Source organism: Saccoglossus kowalevskii, chromosome 19, assembly GCF_978046115.1.
Source record: "Saccoglossus kowalevskii chromosome 19, keSacKowa6.1, whole genome shotgun sequence".
In the NCBI taxonomy this organism is placed as follows: Eukaryota; Metazoa; Hemichordata; class Enteropneusta; family Harrimaniidae; genus Saccoglossus; species Saccoglossus kowalevskii.
The window spans coordinates 21,786,166-21,807,529 of record NC_140659.1 but is presented as its reverse complement, the minus strand read 5'-3'; the positions used below and the strand labels follow the sequence as shown (position 1 = coordinate 21,807,529).

At 43.2% G+C, this 21,364-nt stretch overlaps 2 protein-coding genes across 2 annotated transcripts in view; one reads left to right on the top strand and one right to left on the bottom strand.

Moving 5' to 3' along the window:
- Positions 1 to 183, bottom strand: part of LOC100368033 (general vesicular transport factor p115-like) — a 40,567-nt gene extending 40,384 nt beyond the window's left edge. Inside the window, exon 1 of the mRNA XM_085493938.1 lies at positions 57 to 183. Within this exon, the coding sequence (XP_085350064.1) occupies positions 57 to 125 (69 nt within the window). The 5' untranslated portion in view covers positions 126 to 183. The remainder of the gene's footprint in view (positions 1 to 56) is intronic.
- On the top strand, positions 183 to 21,321 carry LOC100367881 (very long chain fatty acid elongase 5-like). The gene is made up of 3 exons (XM_085493939.1): positions 183 to 351; positions 3,172 to 3,343; positions 18,640 to 21,321. The coding sequence occupies exons 2-3, from the start codon at positions 3,206 to 3,208 to the stop codon at positions 19,246 to 19,248; spliced, it is 747 nt and encodes a 248-aa protein (XP_085350065.1). The 5' UTR covers positions 183 to 351; positions 3,172 to 3,205; the 3' UTR covers positions 19,249 to 21,321.
- Positions 21,322 to 21,364: the final 43 nt, after the last annotated feature.

Here is a 21,364-nt window from a genome sequence, read left to right as displayed (position 1 = left end):
TTTAGTCACGTTGTTGCTTGGTTATGAACTACAATTAATAAAGTGTGTATACTGACCGTATCGGCTCCGGTTGGTTGTGCTGATGGACTCTGTGGGCCCAAAAATCCTCGAAGATACTTGGCCATTTTCTCTCGTTCAAGAGAGCACAAAGTTTGAGCATGCGCGCAACGTGGCTGTTTCCCAGGATTCAATGCTGGTAGATGGCGCTGTTTACGAGAACGTGATATTTACATGTAATTACTCGAAAGTGGAAAGTGGAAAGTTTAGTAGCCAGTTCGTCGTAATTTTACTGGTGCTCGTTAAAGTATTATAAACATACAGTACCATTCCGATCACAGCGAAGAAACAAATGTGAGTATGAATCTCCGCTAACTCTGGCATTTGTTCGCTTTCAGTTTCAAATCACCAATGATTTTGACGCTGTATTCTGATGCCAGGGCGAAAACAAACACAGGTACTTGTTATGTTGAATGCGGATAGCTACCGAAGTCTTGCTGGACAGTCCCTAGGGGGATTGTGAAAATTACCGCTTCTACGATTTATGCGATAATTTGGGGCGTTTTTTAATCATTTCTATAACAGTATTTCGTGTTATCCTTCGATCATCAAGCTCATAGAAATGCCGCCCTGCAATGATCTCATGGTTTATCGTTTAATACCTGGTGGCTGTGTTCCCATTCCCTAGACATATCTATCTACTTATTTGTTGTAAGGTACCGAACGTCTGTGGTCAATCCTGCTGAGGAGAAAGTGAACTTTGTCCCTGGACTTTGTTCATTCTTTCTATTCAAAACACCAAATTAGCTACTTCATGCATTTATGTGTACTACTGGCATTACACCAACAGATTTGCTACAAAGTATGCATGGGCTCAGTCTGAGCCTCCAAGATCTCTAGACATCTGGACCCAAGACACTTAGACCCAAATTGGACATCTCGACCCAGACACCCTGGGCATCTCGACCCACTGCATCGACCCGACCCTATCTCAGTGTGGCGACGCGAAACCTCTATCTAGTTCAACGTTGATAATGTTGCCCTTGATAACTTAAAATTCCCGCGATCTTGTGTATCGTGCTGCATAAGAATGCTGTGTTTGAATGAACGACATCTATTGATTCGAAACATTGAACACAGACAACATGGTCGAACCAATCTCAAGCGCAATGGATCAATCCAAAAATGACATCACTTTCAGGGGTCACGTGCTGTGAAATGAACAGCGAAAGCAGCAAAGAATAATAAATCAGTGAAACAAACACTGTGGTCTACGCGCACTGGGAAAAGTACGACACTTGAGATCAGGTCGGGGCGACGATTCGTCTGAAATAGAGGTGGGTCGAGATGGCTTGGGATACTGGGTCGAGTTGTCCAATGAAAAATGGTCAAGATGTCTAGCACCCGCCTCCAATAAGATAAAACAAGAAAGTAATAGATCAAATTGCTTAGTCATTTACTTTAATTCCATACTGGTTCATTATTTTGGTCGTAATTGCTACAATATGCTAGAGAAACGATAACTGAATCACACATATTGTTTAGCAGAAAGGAGGTACTTTAATAAAAACTAAGCCTGAACATAGGCCTCAAAGTACCCCAAACTACAATAGGGAAGTAAGATATTACTGAAACTGACTAAATTCACAAAGCTGTTAAAAGTGTTACAATTCAGAAAAGGTGTATGGGAAATGAAAAAAAAGGAAATGGGGAAGTGGTGGGGGAGGGTTGAAAAATATAAAACAGCTGGGAAAACAAAAATACTGAAGCAGACTAAGAATCTGTTGCCACTAGGTGGCGCTATATACTGGTAACTACAACAGAGAAAACTGAACAGGCAAATCTATATATATGTGCAGCAATTAACCAAATTTATACTGAAAACAAATTTAACATAATTACACAACTGTCATATATTTAAACATATGTGCTATGAATAGAGCAGATTAGTGCATACACCAACCCTATTTACTTAAAGGGAACCTCAATCCAAACAACATAATGACCCTTAAAGAAAAAGCTCCACAAATGTAGGAGAATGCAATTCACAGTTTTGTTGTATCACTTTTCATTCTCTAGATATTCCACTTTTCATCAGTATTATGTAGTCAGCCATCTTGATTATCAAGCAAAGGATTATGGGTAAAGTATGACATCATAGAATCTGTTGTCAAAAATTGAGAAAATGATTTCATCTATAACTTCAAAAGTTGAACTTTAAATTGGCTGAAAGTTTAGAAATTGGTAACATACATGTACTGGTGCCATCCATGCTTATAAAATAGTTGTCATGGAAACAGAACTGAAAATATTTATTTTTATGTTTTTCTACCAAATGCTAAAATTTCCTTATATTGTATACAATTTACCAACGTGAGTAGGTTATAAAGGTGATATATCACATGTTGAGCACAAAAAGGGGACAAAAAAGTGACATTCTATATTTCACAACTAAAATATTGATTTTTGTTTTTTTAACGTTTTTAACAATATCTTCACTTTATGTGTATTTGTAAAATTCCAATTTCCATTACTATAATTATATACATGAGTAATATGCACAACGAAAATTTGAACTAATTCGCATCAGTATTTCTCATGTTATAGATGAAATAATTTTCTCAATTTCTGACAACAGATTCTATGATGTCATACTTTACCCATAATCCTTTGCTTGAGAATCAAGATGGCTGACTACATAATAACGATGAAAAGTTGAATATCTAGAGAATGAAAACTGATATAACAAAAGTGTAAATTGCATTCTCCTACATTTGTGGAGCTTTTTCTTTAGGGGTCATTATGTTGTTTGGATTGAGGTTCCCTTTAAGTTTACTATGTTTAATAACAATAATTTACCCTATCATAAACCAATCTAAAATTAAAATATGCTTTTCTGAAGCCGGGGAGAAACATCTGTCAAAAACAAAACCAGTTTTTAGAACATCATCACCAATAGCAACAAGTTTAGCCTAATCCATGCTACTCAAAATTACAGCATTAGTTGCATCTACCTTTTTTTTTCTAATAAAGAATGTCAAAAACAAAATTAAAAAAAGAACTCCCTCTTTTAAAAATTACATTGATATGAGAAACAGATTTTTATTCTGGCTTAATTAATAGACAATATGGTTATATACCATTGCTTTGATTATTCTTATTTTGTTGTTGCAGATATAATCTGGACTTCATCCTATTGGAATCAACCATGAAAGTGTTCACAGTTTATCAAGTGTTTTCTACATTTCTCAGTCTTCCGTCTACCCCTGTATTTGTATTATATCTCGTTATGATATGGGGATCCAAGTTTTACCAAAAATACACAAAACCACTGTCTCTTCGCCCAGTAAGTATGATATAATTTATGGATTTAATCTTCATTTCCTTTTCATTTTATATCATCAGTTGTTGGAAATCAAAAATTATTATTCTTTATTAACTATTATATAATACTCATATTATTTCTCAACCTTCTAAGCTGCATTTGAAAACTCTGAAGAGGGGGGTACCATGACTGTAATGTAAAAAGTATTACGTTAGTGTGAACTAATTTTCTGCAGCCTCCACCCTCTCCCAGTTTTCACACAGCCATTTCTTACCAGGTGCCATCTAACTGACCTGTCATTGTCTTACCAGGTGCCATCTAACTCACCTTTCACTGTCTTACCAGGTGCCATCTAACTCACCTTTCACTGTCTTACCAGGTGTCATCTAACTGACCTGTCACTGTTTTACCAGGTGTCACCTAACTGACCTGTCAATGTCTTACCAGGTGCCATCTAACTGACCTGTCACTGTCTTACCAGGTGTCATCTAACTGACCTGTCACTGTCTTACCAGGTGCCATCTAACTGACCTGTCACTGTCTTACCAGGTGCAATCTAACTGGCATGTCACTGTCTTACCCCAGGTGTCATCTAACTGACCTGTCACTGTCTTACCAGGTGTCATCTAACTGACCTGTCATTGTCTTACCAGGTGCCATCTAACTGACCTGTCACTGTCTTACCAGGGGCCACCTAACTGACCTGTCACTGTCTTACCAGGGGCCACCTAACTGATCTGTCACTGTTTTACCAGAGGCCACCTAACCGGACCTGTCACTGTTTTACCAGGGGCCATCTAACTGACCTGTCACTGTCTTACCAGGGGCCACCTAACTGACCTGTCACTGTCTTACCAGGTGTCATCTAACTGACCTGTCACTGTCTTACTAGGTGTTACCTAACTGACCTGTCACTGTCTTACCAGGGGCCACCTAACTGACCTGTCACTGTCTTACCAGGTGTCATCTAACTGACCTGTCACTGTCTTACCAGGTGTCATCTAACTGACCTGTCACTGTCTTACCAGGTGTCACCTAACTGACCTGTCACTGTCTTACCAGGGGCCACCTAACTGACCTGTCACTGTCTTACCAGGTGTCATCTAACTGACCTGTCACTGTCTTACCAGGTGTCATCTAACTGACCTGTCACTGTCTTACCAGGTGTCACCTAACTGACCTGTCACTGTCTTGCCAGGTGCCATCTAACTGACCTGTCACTGTCTTACCAGGTGTCACCTAACTGACCTGTCACTGTCTTAGCAGGTGCCATCTAACTCACCTTTCACTGTCTTACCAGGTGCCATCTAACTTACCTTTCACTGTCTTACCAGGTGTCGTCTAACTGACCTGTCACTGTCTTACCAGGTGTCATCTAACTCACCTGTCACTGTCTTACCAGGTGTCATCTAACTCACCTTTCACTATCTTACCAGGGGTCACCTAACTGACCTTTCATTGTCTTACCAGGGGCCACCTAACTGACCTGTCACTGTCTTACCAGGGGCCACCTAACTGACCTGTCACTGTCTTACCAGGGGCCACCTAACTGACCTGTCACTGTCTTACCAGGTGTCATCTAACTGACCTGTCACTGTCTTACCAGGTGTCATCTAACTGACCTGTCACTATCTTACCAGGTGTCATCTAACTGACCTGTCACTGTCTTACCAGGTGCCATCTAACTTACCTTCACTGTCTTACCAGGTGTCATCTAACTGACCTGTCATTGTCTTACCAGGTGTCATCTAACTGGCATGTCACTGTCTTATCCCAGGTGTCATCTAACTCACCTTTCACTGTCTTACCAGGTGCCATCTAACTAACCTGTCACTATCTTACCAGGGGCCACCTAACTGGCCTTTCATTGTCTTACCAGGGGCCACCTAACTGACCTGTCATTCTTACCAGGTGCCATCTAACTGACCTGTCACTGTCTTACCAGGTGCCATCTAACTGACCTGTCACTGTCTTACCAGGGGCCACCTAACTGACCTGTCACTGTCTTACCAGGGGCCACCTAACTGACCTGTCACTGTTTTACCAGAGGCCACCTAACCGGACCTGTCACTGTTTTACCAGGGGCCATCTAACTGACCTGTCACTGTCTTACCAGGGGCCACCTAACTGACCTGTCACTGTCTTACCAGGTGTCATCTAACTGACCTGTCACTGTCTTACCAGGTGTCACCTAACTGACCTGTCACTGTCTTACCAGGGGCCACCTAACTGACCTGTCACTGTCTTACCAGGTGTCATCTAACTGACCTGTCACTGTCTTACCAGGTGTCATCTAACTGACCTGTCACTGTCTTACCAGGTGTCACCTAACTGACCTGTCACTGTCTTACCAGGGGCCACCTAACTGACCTGTCACTGTCTTACCAGGTGTCATCTAACTGACCTGTCACTGTCATACCAGGTGTCATCTAACTGACCTGTCACTGTCTTACCAGGTGTCACCTAACTGACCTGTCACTGTCTTGCCAGGTGCCATCTAACTGACCTGTCACTGTCTTACCAGGTGTCACCTAACTGACCTGTCACTGTCTTACCAGGTGCCATCTAACTCACCTTTCACTGTCTTACCAGGTGCCATCTAACTTACCTTTCACTGTCTTACCAGGTGTCGTCTAACTGACCTGTCACTGTCTTACCAGGTGTCATCTAACTCACCTGTCACTGCCTTACCAGGTGTCATCTAACTCACCTTTCACTATCTTACCAGGGGTCACCTAACTGACCTTTCATTGTCTTACCAGGGGCCACCTAACTGACCTGTCACTGTCTTACCAGGGGCCACCTAACTGACCTGTCACTGTCTTACCAGGGGCCACCTAACTGACCTGTCACTGTCTTACCAGGTGTCATCTAACTGACCTGTCACTGTCTTACCAGGTGTAACCTAACTGACCTGTCACTGTCTTACCAGGTGTCATCTAACTGACCTGTCACTGTCTTACCAGGTGCCATCTAACTTACCTTTCACTGTCTTACCAGGTGTCATCTAACTGACCTGTCACTGTCTTACCAGGTGTCATCTAACTGGCATGTCACTGTCTTATCCCAGGTGTCATCTAACTCACCTTTCACTGTCTTACCAGGTGCCATCTAACTAACCTGTCACTATCTTACCAGGGGCCACCTAACTGACCTGTCATTGTCTTACCAGGGGCCACCTAACTGACCTGTCATTCTTACCAGGTGCCATCTAACTGACCTGTCACTGTCTTACCAGGTGCCATCTAACTGACCTGTCACTGTCTTACCAGGTGTCATCTAACTGACCTGTCACTGTCTTACCAGGTGCCATCTAACTAACCTGTCACTATCTTAGCAGGGGCCACCTAACTGACCTTTCATTGTCTTATCAGGGGCCACCTAACTGACCTGTCATTGTCTTACCAGGTGCCATCTGACTGACCTGTCACTGTCTTACCAGGTGCCATCTAACTGACCTTTCACTGTCTTACCAGGTGTCATCTAACTTACCTTTCACTGTTTTACCAGGTGCCATCTAACTGACCTTTCACTGTTTTACCAGGTGCCATCTAACTGACCTGTCATTGTCTTACCAGGTGTCATCTAACTGACCTGTCACTGTCTTACCAGGTGTCATCTAACTGGCATGTCACTGTCTTACCCCAGGTGTCATCTAACTGACCTGTCACTGTCTTACCAGGGGCCACCTAACTGACCTGTCACTGTCTTACCAGGGGCCACCTAACTGACCTGTCACTGTCTTACCAGGTGTCATCTAACTGACCTGTCACTGTCTTACCAGGTGTAACCTAACTGACCTGTCACTGTCTTACCAGGTGTCATCTAACTGACCTGTCACTGTCTTACCAGGTGCCATCTAACTTACCTTTCACTGTCTTACCAGGTGTCATCTAACTGACCTGTCACTGTCTTACCAGGTGTCATCTAACTGGCATGTCACTGTCTTATCCCAGGTGTCATCTAACTCACCTTTCACTGTCTTACCAGGTGCCATCTAACTAACCTGTCACTATCTTACCGGGGGCCACCTAACTGACCTGTCATTGTCTTACCAGGGGCCACCTAACTGACCTGTCATTCTTACCAGGTGCCATCTAACTGACCTGTCACTGTCTTACCAGGTGCCATCTAACTGACCTGTCACTGTCTTACCAGGTGTCATCTAACTGACCTGTCACTGTCTTACCAGGTGCCATCTAACTAACCTGTCACTATCTTAGCAGGGGCCACCTAACTGACCTTTCATTGTCTTATCAGGGGCCACCTAACTGACCTGTCATTGTCTTACCAGGTGCCATCTGACTGACCTGTCACTGTCTTACCAGGTGCCATCTAACTGACCTTTCACTGTCTTACCAGGTGTCATCTAACTTACCTTTCACTGTTTTACCAGGTGCCACCTAACTGACCTTTCACTGTTTTACCAGGTGCCATCTAACTGACCTGTCATTGTCTTACCTGGTGTCATCTAACTGACCTGTCACTGTCTTACCAGGTGTCATCTAACTGGCATGTCACTGTCTTACCCCAGGTGTCATCTAACTGACCTGTCACTGTCTTACCAGGTGTCATCTAACTGACCTGTCATTGTCTTACCAGGTGCCATCTAACTGACCTGTCACTGTCTTACCAGGGGCCACCTAACTGACCTGTCACTGTCTTACCAGGGGCCACCTAACTGATCTGTCACTGTTTTACCAGAGGCCACCTAACCGGACCTGTCACTGTTTTACCAGGTGTCATCTAACTGACCTGTCACTGTCTTACCAGGTGTAACCTAACTGACCTGCCATTGTCTTACCAGGTGCCATCTAACTGACCTGTCACTGTCTTACCAGGTGTCATCTAACTGGCATGTCACTGTCTTACCCCAGGTGTCATCTAACTGACCTGTCACTGTCTTACCAGGTGTCATCTAACTGACCTGTCATTGTCTTACCAGGTGCCATCTAACTGACCTGTCACTGTCTTACCAGGTGTAACCTAACTGACCTGTCACTGTCTTACCAGGTGCCATCTAACTGACCTGTCACTGTCTTACCAGGTGTCACCTAACTGACCTGTCACTGTCTTACCAGGTGCCATCTAACTCACCTTTCACTGTCTTACCAGGTGCCATCTAACTTACCTTTCACTGTCTTACCAGGTGTCGTCTAACTGACCTGTCACTGTCTTACCAGGTGTCATCTAACTCACCTGTCACTGCCTTACCAGGTGTCATCTAACTCACCTTTCACTATCTTACCAGGGGTCACCTAACTGACCTTTCATTGTCTTACCAGGGGCCACCTAACTGACCTGTCACTGTCTTACCAGGGGCCACCTAACTGACCTGTCACTGTCTTACCAGGGGCCACCTAACTGACCTGTCACTGTCTTACCAGGTGTCATCTAACTGACCTGTCACTGTCTTACCAGGTGTAACCTAACTGACCTGTCACTGTCTTACCAGGTGTCATCTAACTGACCTGTCACTGTCTTACCAGGTGCCATCTAACTTACCTTTCACTGTCTTACCAGGTGTCATCTAACTGACCTGTCACTGTCTTACCAGGTGTCATCTAACTGGCATGTCACTGTCTTATCCCAGGTGTCATCTAACTCACCTTTCACTGTCTTACCAGGTGCCATCTAACTAACCTGTCACTATCTTACCAGGGGCCACCTAACTGACCTGTCATTGTCTTACCAGGGGCCACCTAACTGACCTGTCATTCTTACCAGGTGCCATCTAACTGACCTGTCACTGTCTTACCAGGTGCCATCTAACTGACCTGTCACTGTCTTACCAGGTGTCATCTAACTGACCTGTCACTGTCTTACCAGGTGCCATCTAACTAACCTGTCACTATCTTAGCAGGGGCCACCTAACTGACCTTTCATTGTCTTATCAGGGGCCACCTAACTGACCTGTCATTGTCTTACCAGGTGCCATCTGACTGACCTGTCACTGTCTTACCAGGTGCCATCTAACTGACCTTTCACTGTCTTACCAGGTGTCATCTAACTTACCTTTCACTGTTTTACCAGGTGCCATCTAACTGACCTTTCACTGTTTTACCAGGTGCCATCTAACTGACCTGTCATTGTCTTACCAGGTGTCATCTAACTGACCTGTCACTGTCTTACCAGGTGTCATCTAACTGGCATGTCACTGTCTTACCCCAGGTGTCATCTAACTGACCTGTCACTGTCTTACCAGGGGCCACCTAACTGACCTGTCACTGTCTTACCAGGGGCCACCTAACTGACCTGTCACTGTCTTACCAGGTGTCATCTAACTGACCTGTCACTGTCTTACCAGGTGTAACCTAACTGACCTGTCACTGTCTTACCAGGTGTCATCTAACTGACCTGTCACTGTCTTACCAGGTGCCATCTAACTTACCTTTCACTGTCTTACCAGGTGTCATCTAACTGACCTGTCACTGTCTTACCAGGTGTCATCTAACTGGCATGTCACTGTCTTATCCCAGGTGTCATCTAACTCACCTTTCACTGTCTTACCAGGTGCCATCTAACTAACCTGTCACTATCTTACCGGGGGCCACCTAACTGACCTGTCATTGTCTTACCAGGGGCCACCTAACTGACCTGTCATTCTTACCAGGTGCCATCTAACTGACCTGTCACTGTCTTACCAGGTGCCATCTAACTGACCTGTCACTGTCTTACCAGGTGTCATCTAACTGACCTGTCACTGTCTTACCAGGTGCCATCTAACTAACCTGTCACTATCTTAGCAGGGGCCACCTAACTGACCTTTCATTGTCTTATCAGGGGCCACCTAACTGACCTGTCATTGTCTTACCAGGTGCCATCTGACTGACCTGTCACTGTCTTACCAGGTGCCATCTAACTGACCTTTCACTGTCTTACCAGGTGTCATCTAACTTACCTTTCACTGTTTTACCAGGTGCCACCTAACTGACCTTTCACTGTTTTACCAGGTGCCATCTAACTGACCTGTCATTGTCTTACCAGGTGTCATCTAACTGACCTGTCACTGTCTTACCAGGTGTCATCTAACTGGCATGTCACTGTCTTACCCCAGGTGTCATCTAACTGACCTGTCACTGTCTTACCAGGTGTCATCTAACTGACCTGTCATTGTCTTACCAGGTGCCATCTAACTGACCTGTCACTGTCTTACCAGGGGCCACCTAACTGACCTGTCACTGTCTTACCAGGGGCCACCTAACTGACCTGTCACTGTCTTACCAGGTGTCATCTAACTGACCTGTCACTGTCTTACCAGGTGTAACCTAACTGACCTGTCACTGTCTTACCAGGTGTCATCTAACTGACCTGTCACTGTCTTACCAGGTGCCATCTAACTTACCTTTCACTGTCTTACCAGGTGTCATCTAACTGACCTGTCACTGTCTTACCAGGTGTCATCTAACTGGCATGTCACTGTCTTATCCCAGGTGTCATCTAACTCACCTTTCACTGTCTTACCAGGTGCCATCTAACTAACCTGTCACTATCTTACCGGGGGCCACCTAACTGACCTGTCATTGTCTTACCAGGGGCCACCTAACTGACCTGTCATTCTTACCAGGTGCCATCTAACTGACCTGTCACTGTCTTACCAGGTGCCATCTAACTGACCTGTCACTGTCTTACCAGGTGTCATCTAACTGACCTGTCACTGTCTTACCAGGTGCCATCTAACTAACCTGTCACTATCTTAGCAGGGGCCACCTAACTGACCTTTCATTGTCTTATCAGGGGCCACCTAACTGACCTGTCATTGTCTTACCAGGTGCCATCTGACTGACCTGTCACTGTCTTACCAGGTGCCATCTAACTGACCTTTCACTGTCTTACCAGGTGTCATCTAACTTACCTTTCACTGTTTTACCAGGTGCCACCTAACTGACCTTTCACTGTTTTACCAGGTGCCATCTAACTGACCTGTCATTGTCTTACCTGGTGTCATCTAACTGACCTGTCACTGTCTTACCAGGTGTCATCTAACTGGCATGTCACTGTCTTACCCCAGGTGTCATCTAACTGACCTGTCACTGTCTTACCAGGTGTCATCTAACTGACCTGTCATTGTCTTACCAGGTGCCATCTAACTGACCTGTCACTGTCTTACCAGGGGCCACCTAACTGACCTGTCACTGTCTTACCAGGGGCCACCTAACTGATCTGTCACTGTTTTACCAGAGGCCACCTAACCGGACCTGTCACTGTTTTACCAGGTGTCATCTAACTGACCTGTCACTGTCTTACCAGGTGTAACCTAACTGACCTGCCATTGTCTTACCAGGTGCCATCTAACTGACCTGTCACTGTCTTACCAGGTGTCATCTAACTGGCATGTCACTGTCTTACCCCAGGTGTCATCTAACTGACCTGTCACTGTCTTACCAGGTGTCATCTAACTGACCTGTCATTGTCTTACCAGGTGCCATCTAACTGACCTGTCACTGTCTTACCAGGTGTAACCTAACTGACCTGTCACTGTCTTACCAGGTGCCATCTAACTGACCTGTCACTGTCTTACCAGGTGTCACCTAACTGACCTGTCACTGTCTTACCAGGTGCCATCTAACTCACCTTTCACTGTCTTACCAGGTGCCATCTAACTTACCTTTCACTGTCTTACCAGGTGTCGTCTAACTGACCTGTCACTGTCTTACCAGGTGTCATCTAACTCACCTGTCACTGCCTTACCAGGTGTCATCTAACTCACCTTTCACTATCTTACCAGGGGTCACCTAACTGACCTTTCATTGTCTTACCAGGGGCCACCTAACTGACCTGTCACTGTCTTACCAGGGGCCACCTAACTGACCTGTCACTGTCTTACCAGGGGCCACCTAACTGACCTGTCACTGTCTTACCAGGTGTCATCTAACTGACCTGTCACTGTCTTACCAGGTGTAACCTAACTGACCTGTCACTGTCTTACCAGGTGTCATCTAACTGACCTGTCACTGTCTTACCAGGTGCCATCTAACTTACCTTTCACTGTCTTACCAGGTGTCATCTAACTGACCTGTCACTGTCTTACCAGGTGTCATCTAACTGGCATGTCACTGTCTTATCCCAGGTGTCATCTAACTCACCTTTCACTGTCTTACCAGGTGCCATCTAACTAACCTGTCACTATCTTACCAGGGGCCACCTAACTGACCTGTCATTGTCTTACCAGGGGCCACCTAACTGACCTGTCATTCTTACCAGGTGCCATCTAACTGACCTGTCACTGTCTTACCAGGTGCCATCTAACTGACCTGTCACTGTCTTACCAGGTGTCATCTAACTGACCTGTCACTGTCTTACCAGGTGCCATCTAACTAACCTGTCACTATCTTAGCAGGGGCCACCTAACTGACCTTTCATTGTCTTATCAGGGGCCACCTAACTGACCTGTCATTGTCTTACCAGGTGCCATCTGACTGACCTGTCACTGTCTTACCAGGTGCCATCTAACTGACCTTTCACTGTCTTACCAGGTGTCATCTAACTTACCTTTCACTGTTTTACCAGGTGCCATCTAACTGACCTTTCACTGTTTTACCAGGTGCCATCTAACTGACCTGTCATTGTCTTACCAGGTGTCATCTAACTGACCTGTCACTGTCTTACCAGGTGTCATCTAACTGGCATGTCACTGTCTTACCCCAGGTGTCATCTAACTGACCTGTCACTGTCTTACCAGGGGCCACCTAACTGACCTGTCACTGTCTTACCAGGGGCCACCTAACTGACCTGTCACTGTCTTACCAGGTGTCATCTAACTGACCTGTCACTGTCTTACCAGGTGTAACCTAACTGACCTGTCACTGTCTTACCAGGTGTCATCTAACTGACCTGTCACTGTCTTACCAGGTGCCATCTAACTTACCTTTCACTGTCTTACCAGGTGTCATCTAACTGACCTGTCACTGTCTTACCAGGTGTCATCTAACTGGCATGTCACTGTCTTATCCCAGGTGTCATCTAACTCACCTTTCACTGTCTTACCAGGTGCCATCTAACTAACCTGTCACTATCTTACCGGGGGCCACCTAACTGACCTGTCATTGTCTTACCAGGGGCCACCTAACTGACCTGTCATTCTTACCAGGTGCCATCTAACTGACCTGTCACTGTCTTACCAGGTGCCATCTAACTGACCTGTCACTGTCTTACCAGGTGTCATCTAACTGACCTGTCACTGTCTTACCAGGTGCCATCTAACTAACCTGTCACTATCTTAGCAGGGGCCACCTAACTGACCTTTCATTGTCTTATCAGGGGCCACCTAACTGACCTGTCATTGTCTTACCAGGTGCCATCTGACTGACCTGTCACTGTCTTACCAGGTGCCATCTAACTGACCTTTCACTGTCTTACCAGGTGTCATCTAACTTACCTTTCACTGTTTTACCAGGTGCCACCTAACTGACCTTTCACTGTTTTACCAGGTGCCATCTAACTGACCTGTCATTGTCTTACCAGGTGTCATCTAACTGACCTGTCACTGTCTTACCAGGTGTCATCTAACTGGCATGTCACTGTCTTACCCCAGGTGTCATCTAACTGACCTGTCACTGTCTTACCAGGTGTCATCTAACTGACCTGTCATTGTCTTACCAGGTGCCATCTAACTGACCTGTCACTGTCTTACCAGGGGCCACCTAACTGACCTGTCACTGTCTTACCAGGGGCCACCTAACTGATCTGTCACTGTTTTACCAGAGGCCACCTAACCGGACCTGTCACTGTTTTACCAGGTGTCATCTAACTGACCTGTCACTGTCTTACCAGGTGTAACCTAACTGACCTGCCATTGTCTTACCAGGTGCCATCTAACTGACCTGTCACTGTCTTACCAGGTGTCATCTAACTGGCATGTCACTGTCTTACCCCAGGTGTCATCTAACTGACCTGTCACTGTCTTACCAGGTGTCATCTAACTGACCTGTCATTGTCTTACCAGGTGCCATCTAACTGACCTGTCACTGTCTTACCAGGTGTAACCTAACTGACCTGTCACTGTCTTACCAGGTGCCATCTAACTGACCTGTCACTGTCTTACCAGGTGTCACCTAACTGACCTGTCACTGTCTTACCAGGTGCCATCTAACTCACCTTTCACTGTCTTACCAGGTGCCATCTAACTTACCTTTCACTGTCTTACCAGGTGTCGTCTAACTGACCTGTCACTGTCTTACCAGGTGTCATCTAACTCACCTGTCACTGCCTTACCAGGTGTCATCTAACTCACCTTTCACTATCTTACCAGGGGTCACCTAACTGACCTTTCATTGTCTTACCAGGGGCCACCTAACTGACCTGTCACTGTCTTACCAGGGGCCACCTAACTGACCTGTCACTGTCTTACCAGGGGCCACCTAACTGACCTGTCACTGTCTTACCAGGTGTCATCTAACTGACCTGTCACTGTCTTACCAGGTGTAACCTAACTGACCTGTCACTGTCTTACCAGGTGTCATCTAACTGACCTGTCACTGTCTTACCAGGTGCCATCTAACTTACCTTTCACTGTCTTACCAGGTGTCATCTAACTGACCTGTCACTGTCTTACCAGGTGTCATCTAACTGGCATGTCACTGTCTTATCCCAGGTGTCATCTAACTCACCTTTCACTGTCTTACCAGGTGCCATCTAACTAACCTGTCACTATCTTACCAGGGGCCACCTAACTGACCTGTCATTGTCTTACCAGGGGCCACCTAACTGACCTGTCATTCTTACCAGGTGCCATCTAACTGACCTGTCACTGTCTTACCAGGTGCCATCTAACTGACCTGTCACTGTCTTACCAGGTGTCATCTAACTGACCTGTCACTGTCTTACCAGGTGCCATCTAACTAACCTGTCACTATCTTAGCAGGGGCCATCTAACTGACCTGTCACTGTCTTACCAGGTGTCATCTAACTGGCATGTCACTGTCTTATCCCAGGTGTCATCTAACTCACCTTTCACTGTCTTACCAGGTGCCATCTCAGTGTTCTCCACAATCTAAAATAGCTGGTGGGCGGCCTAATTAGCATAAATTTGCATATTAATTTGCATATCATTTACATACAGCGTTCTAGCATTTATGTCATGAACTGCAATACACACTAAGTTATTTACTATTCTCTTTTTAATTTAATTGAAACATGTTACAATTATTTAAAATACAGATTGGTCACTATTAATATTTACAAAATGCAAAAAGTTTGAAATCGGTGATTTATACGTTCGCAAATTATTCTGCGTTCATGAAATGCAATTCGAGTAACCAAGAGCAAGTACAAAACATTAATGTAAAAAATATACAAGGTGATTTGTCCCCAACGCCCAAACGAACGATTTGTCAAAATAAAACTCATAACATTTTTTATTTGTGGCATCAGTACTCACCCGTGCCGACAGACGGCATTTACGCATGTACGGTCACAATACGTTGGGTTTTCACACGTTGTTTTTGGAATTCAAGAAAAAATGCTAGCAATCGGCAAAATAAAAGAATCTGCTATGTTCTCGAAAGATTAGACATAAAAAATGGATAAATTGAAAAAAGTACGTGGAAAAGATAACTAAAATATTATTCAATTACAAATACTCGCGGTAAACTAATCCGGCAGCCATGTTTGATGTTTATTACCGCTTTCCGAATTCAGTACACGAACACCCAGAATGCGTTGTTCCCCTATGCAACTTAGATACTAAATCGTTACAGCGCCAACAGCGGTGGGTGGCCGACGGTCGTTGAATGGGGTAGGCCAAAAGGTCACCAGTTTGCCTTCTCCATGCTGTTTTCATGATGAAAATCGAGCGAACGTTGTAAATACGGCTAGAATTTTAATTTTTGTTCGAGTTTACATGCAATCTGCTAATATATTTGTTTACTTTTTGTGTATATACATTTCGTTCGTATTTACTTCTTTCTTTCGTGATCGGAAGACGATTATTAACAATACAGCTGTAAATTGAAACCACTGTAGTTGCGTATCGTGAGCAATAAGTGGCAACAATGTCGGGCGACAATGAATTCAGGCGATTGACACATTGCCATGAATACACTCGATAACTGCTTGCAGACTTCCAGTGGTCATTGTTTATGTTTGGACTCGTGAAACAATAGCAAAATAAAGGGTTGGGCAACTACTCTTTTGTTTAGGCTTGGGAAGAACAATGCAAGCTTTTTTACAAATAATTTCAGCTGGATGCACGTTGGTGGGCGGGTGTTGAGAGTTACTAGGCGGCCGTACAACTTGATGGGCGGGCCGCCCACCTAAAACCCCTTGTGGAGAACACTGCATCTAACTAACCTGTCACTATCTTACCAGGGGCCACCTAACTGACCTTCCATTGTCTTACCAGGGGCCACCTAACTGACCTGTCATTCTTACCAGGTGCCATCTAACTGACTTGTCACTGTCTTACCAGGTGCCATCTAACTGACCTGTCACTGTCTTACCAGGGGCCACCTAACTGACCTGTCACTGTCTTACCAGGGGCCACCTAACTGACCTGTCACTGTTTTACCAGAGGCCACCTAACCGGACCTGTCACTGTTTTACCAGGGGCCATCTAACTGACCTGTCACTGTCTTACCAGGGGCCACCTAACTGACCTGTCACTGTCTTACCAGGTGTCATCTAACTGACCTGTCACTGTCTTACCAGGTGTCACCTAACTGACCTGTCACTGTCTTACCAGGGGCCACCTAACTGACCTGTCACTGTCTTACCAGGTGTCATCTAACTGACCTGTCACTGTCTTACCAGGTGTCATCTAACTGACCTGTCACTGTCTTACCAGGTGTCACCTAACTGACCTGTCACTGTCTTACCAGGGGCCACCTAATTGACCTGTCACTGTCTTACCAGGTGTCATCTAACTGACCTGTCACTGTCATACCAGGTGTCATCTAACTGACCTGTCACTGTCTTACCAGGTGTCACCTAACTGACCTGTCACTGTCTTGCCAGGTGCCATCTAACTGACCTGTCACTGTCTTACCAGGTGTCACCTAACTGACCTGTCACTGTCTTACCAGGTGCCATCTAACTCACCTTTCACTGTCTTACCAGTTCCTATCTAACTTACCTTTCACTGTCTTACCAGGTGTCGTCTAACTGACCTGTCACTGTCTTACCAGGTGTCATCTAACTCACCTGTCACTGTCTTACCAGGTGTCATCTAACTCACCTTTCACTATCTTACCAGGGGTCACCTAACTGACCTTTCATTGTCTTACCAGGGGCCACCTAACTGACCTGTCACTGTCTTACCAGGGGCCACCTAACTGACCTGTCACTGTCTTACCAGGGGCCACCTAACTGACTTGTCACTGTCTTACCAGGTGTCATCCAACTGACCTGTCATTGCCTTACCAGGTGTCATCTAACTGGCCTGTCATTGTCTTACCAGGTGCCATCTAACTGACCTGTCACTGTCTTACCAGGGGGCCACCTAACTGACCTGTCACTGTCTTACCAGGGGCCACCTAACTGACCTGTCACTGTTTTACCAGGGGCCACTTAACTGACCTGTCACTGTTTTACCAGGGGCCACCTAACTGACCTTTTACTGTCTTACCAGGAGCCACCTAACTGACCTGTCACTCTCTTACCAGGGTCACCTAACTGACCTGTCACTGTCTTACCAGGTGTCATCTAACTGACCTGTCATTGTCTTACCAGGTGCCATCTAACTGACCTGTCACTGTCTTACCAGGTGTCATCTAACTGACCTGTCATTGTCTTACCAGGTGCCATCTAACTGACCTGTCACTGTCTTACCTGGGGCCGCCTAACTGACCTGTCACTGTCTTACCAGGGGCCACCTAACTGACCTGTCACTGTTTTACCAGGGGCCACCTAACTGACCTGTCACTGTTTTACCAGGGGCTACCTAACTGACCTGTCACTGTCTTACCAGGGGCCACCTAACTGATCTGTCACTGTCTTACCAGGGGCCACCTAACTGACCTAAAAAGCTAAAATAATTACACACTATTTACTTCATTCGTATACATTTATTGTTTAATAAAGCTTAATTTTAACATGGTTTATTTTTTCGTTTGTTTTTCTGAAACCTTATATGTTCTAAATTAAAACTCATTGATTAAATAATTTTACATTGAATGTATTGTTTTCAAAACAGTGAACAAAATCTAGCCAAAATTGTTCAAAGTGAATTTTTACTTTTTTCAGTATAATAAAACATTTTGATTTGTGTATGACTAATTTTATTTGCTTACTTTTCTGACATACAACCTCTTGCACAACGAAAGTTGTGTAATTATAAATCCAGCAAGATATTAAAACCAAACCTAATTTTTTCCTTGCAGATACTGATATTACACAATGTAACCTGTAGTGTTATTAATCTATACACAGCAGCAGGTATGTTATATGGAATACTTGAATCAAAGTCCGTATTCCTAAAAGCATCATCATCAACACTGTATCACTTCTTCTATGTTTACTGGATCACTAAAAACATTGAGCTATTGGACACCGTTTTTATGATTCTCCGACATCGACGAAGACAGATATCATTCCTCCATGTATTCCATCATTCAAGTATGTTATTGTTGACCGACTTTTGTCACCGCTACACTCCGTGGCCTGCTATCGCTTTTGTAGTCGGTTTAAACTCGGTTGTCCACGTTGTCCTGTATGCCTACTATGCCCAGACTGCATACGATCCATCACGTGCACCAGCTTGGAAAAGAAACATGACGCAGATGCAAATTATTCAGTTTTTGCTGGGACTTGTTCACCATACTTTTGGGTATATTTACCACGGTTTTTGTATTTATGGCTTTCTTTATGGTGTAGGAATGTTGTACATGTTTTCTAGCTTTTACTACCATGCTTTTATTAATAAGAAAAGTTTTACTACATACCATTACAAAAGAGAAGTTACTTCTACCAGGAATATCAAGTATGATTGATTTATGAACCGAATCATGCTATTGGTTGAGGATGTATGGTACAATTTAACTTCTGCAATGTGCACCAGAAATATATAAAGGCGTGTACAAGTATGAGTATAATGTCAACCCGGAAAAACTGTATTATATATTTCAGAAATATTTTTATATGTATTTTGGAGGATTTATTTCTTCCTTGTTTTTTCCTCCTTGTAGGTATTGAGTATAACTACATATAACTGCAAAACAATAACAACATTTTTCAGGAAATTACTCCAAATATACTTATTACAGATTCAATTTTTTTTTTTTTTTTTTTGAAAGTGTAATTTTTCCTCATAGAGCCTGTGTAATACTATGTACAGGTAATATGATTTTCTCAAAAATTAGTACAGTGACTCCTGTTTATTTTTGGATTTTTGCTATAAAAAGCTCATTATCTGTATTATTACCTCTATTATTAATCTCTTATCGAACATCTTTAACCCTTTGAGCACCAAATTTTTTTTTTACCAAAATTTGAGTAAATTTTGTCAATTTCACTGAATTCAATCTTTTTAACAGATAAAATGTTACATTACTTGTGGATTTTGATAAAAAAATTGACCATTTATGCAACATTTTATGTGGAGGACAAGCAGACTATAAATGGAACTATTTTCAAAAGTTAAGTTGTAGTTGGTGCCTGAAGTTGACTTTAGTGCAAAACGGGCTAATATGGTATGCTACTTTAAAAAAAATTTTTTATCCTTGTTTTCTATCAGTCACATTTTCAAGAATATTGTCAGTTTGATGTATAATTTTAAAACAGCTCAAACCATATTTGAATTTTGCACATTTGAGCACATCATTGAGTGTTTGTTGTAATTTTTGTAACAAATATTGATAGTCTACTAAGTATCATGGATTATTTAATTAGAAAATATTATCGTCTAATCTATATCTAATTTTAAAAAAATGTCAGTTTTAGAACAATTATTTTCCATCGCTTCCAGTATGCATGGTGACATTGTGTAAAATATAGTATAGGAACCAGTACTTATTATTGGAGGTTCTCAATAATGAACTTGTGTTGTTTCCCTTGTAGTCTAGAAATTGTGAATTACTTCGTATTTGAAATTTCTCTTTGAAAAAACTGATTTACAATGGACAAAATCAAAGTACTGAACACTGATTTTGAAAAAAAAAAAAAACATTTCATATAGGAATACCAAAGTATTCGCAAATTTAGTGAAACGTTTGTTACCACATCCTACATTTGAGGTTTGAAGAGTTTTAGAATTTGTACCTAGATGTTTATTCAGTGAGCTTTGATTCACCTCCTTGCCTCTCCCTCAATTCACAGTTACCAGTATATCAAATACTGTAAAGGGGTTAATTATTCACTGGGTTTTAATTTGGCTTATTTCGCTGACTGGAAAATGCGATAAATTAAAACCCAGTGAATATGTAAAATTTAGCATAGAAGACATTATCTAAATGATAAAACCGTGAATTTAAAACCCAAAGAATATGCTTGAAATGGCAAATCAGTGAAATATAAACCCAGTGAAAATTAGTCATTTACAGTAGCCCAGTCTGATTCAAGATGGCTGACTGACGGCAAATTTTTACCAATACAGATCACATACATACAGAGATTTTTTGTTTAACTTGATATATACAATGTCATTTAAATACAGGATCTAATACAAAATGACTGACTGGTAGCATTTAGATTTTGAAAATGTGGAAATTTTGACATTGTCATTAACCTTTGACCTGCACAACGATGTTATTTACCGGGATTTCAACAATACATACGATTATTAAAAATCTAATCATTGACTTGTGCTTAATTAACGTAATTGTTATTTTCATATTTGTTTCCGTAAAAAAAATATGACAATGATCTTGATAAAATGCATGCAGTCTGAATTTTCTTCAATTATTTGTATTTTCTGACAAAAGGCTCAAGCCTGAAGAATGATGACACATCAAATTACCAGCAGTTAGTTTATCACTATGGTACCTCAAATTATTGGGAAATCATTGATGTAAATTTCAATAATTGTATTCATATTTTTGTAATAAAAAAAACAAGTGCACAATATACATGTTTAATGTATTTGGGTTGTGTTTTATGTTTAACCATTTT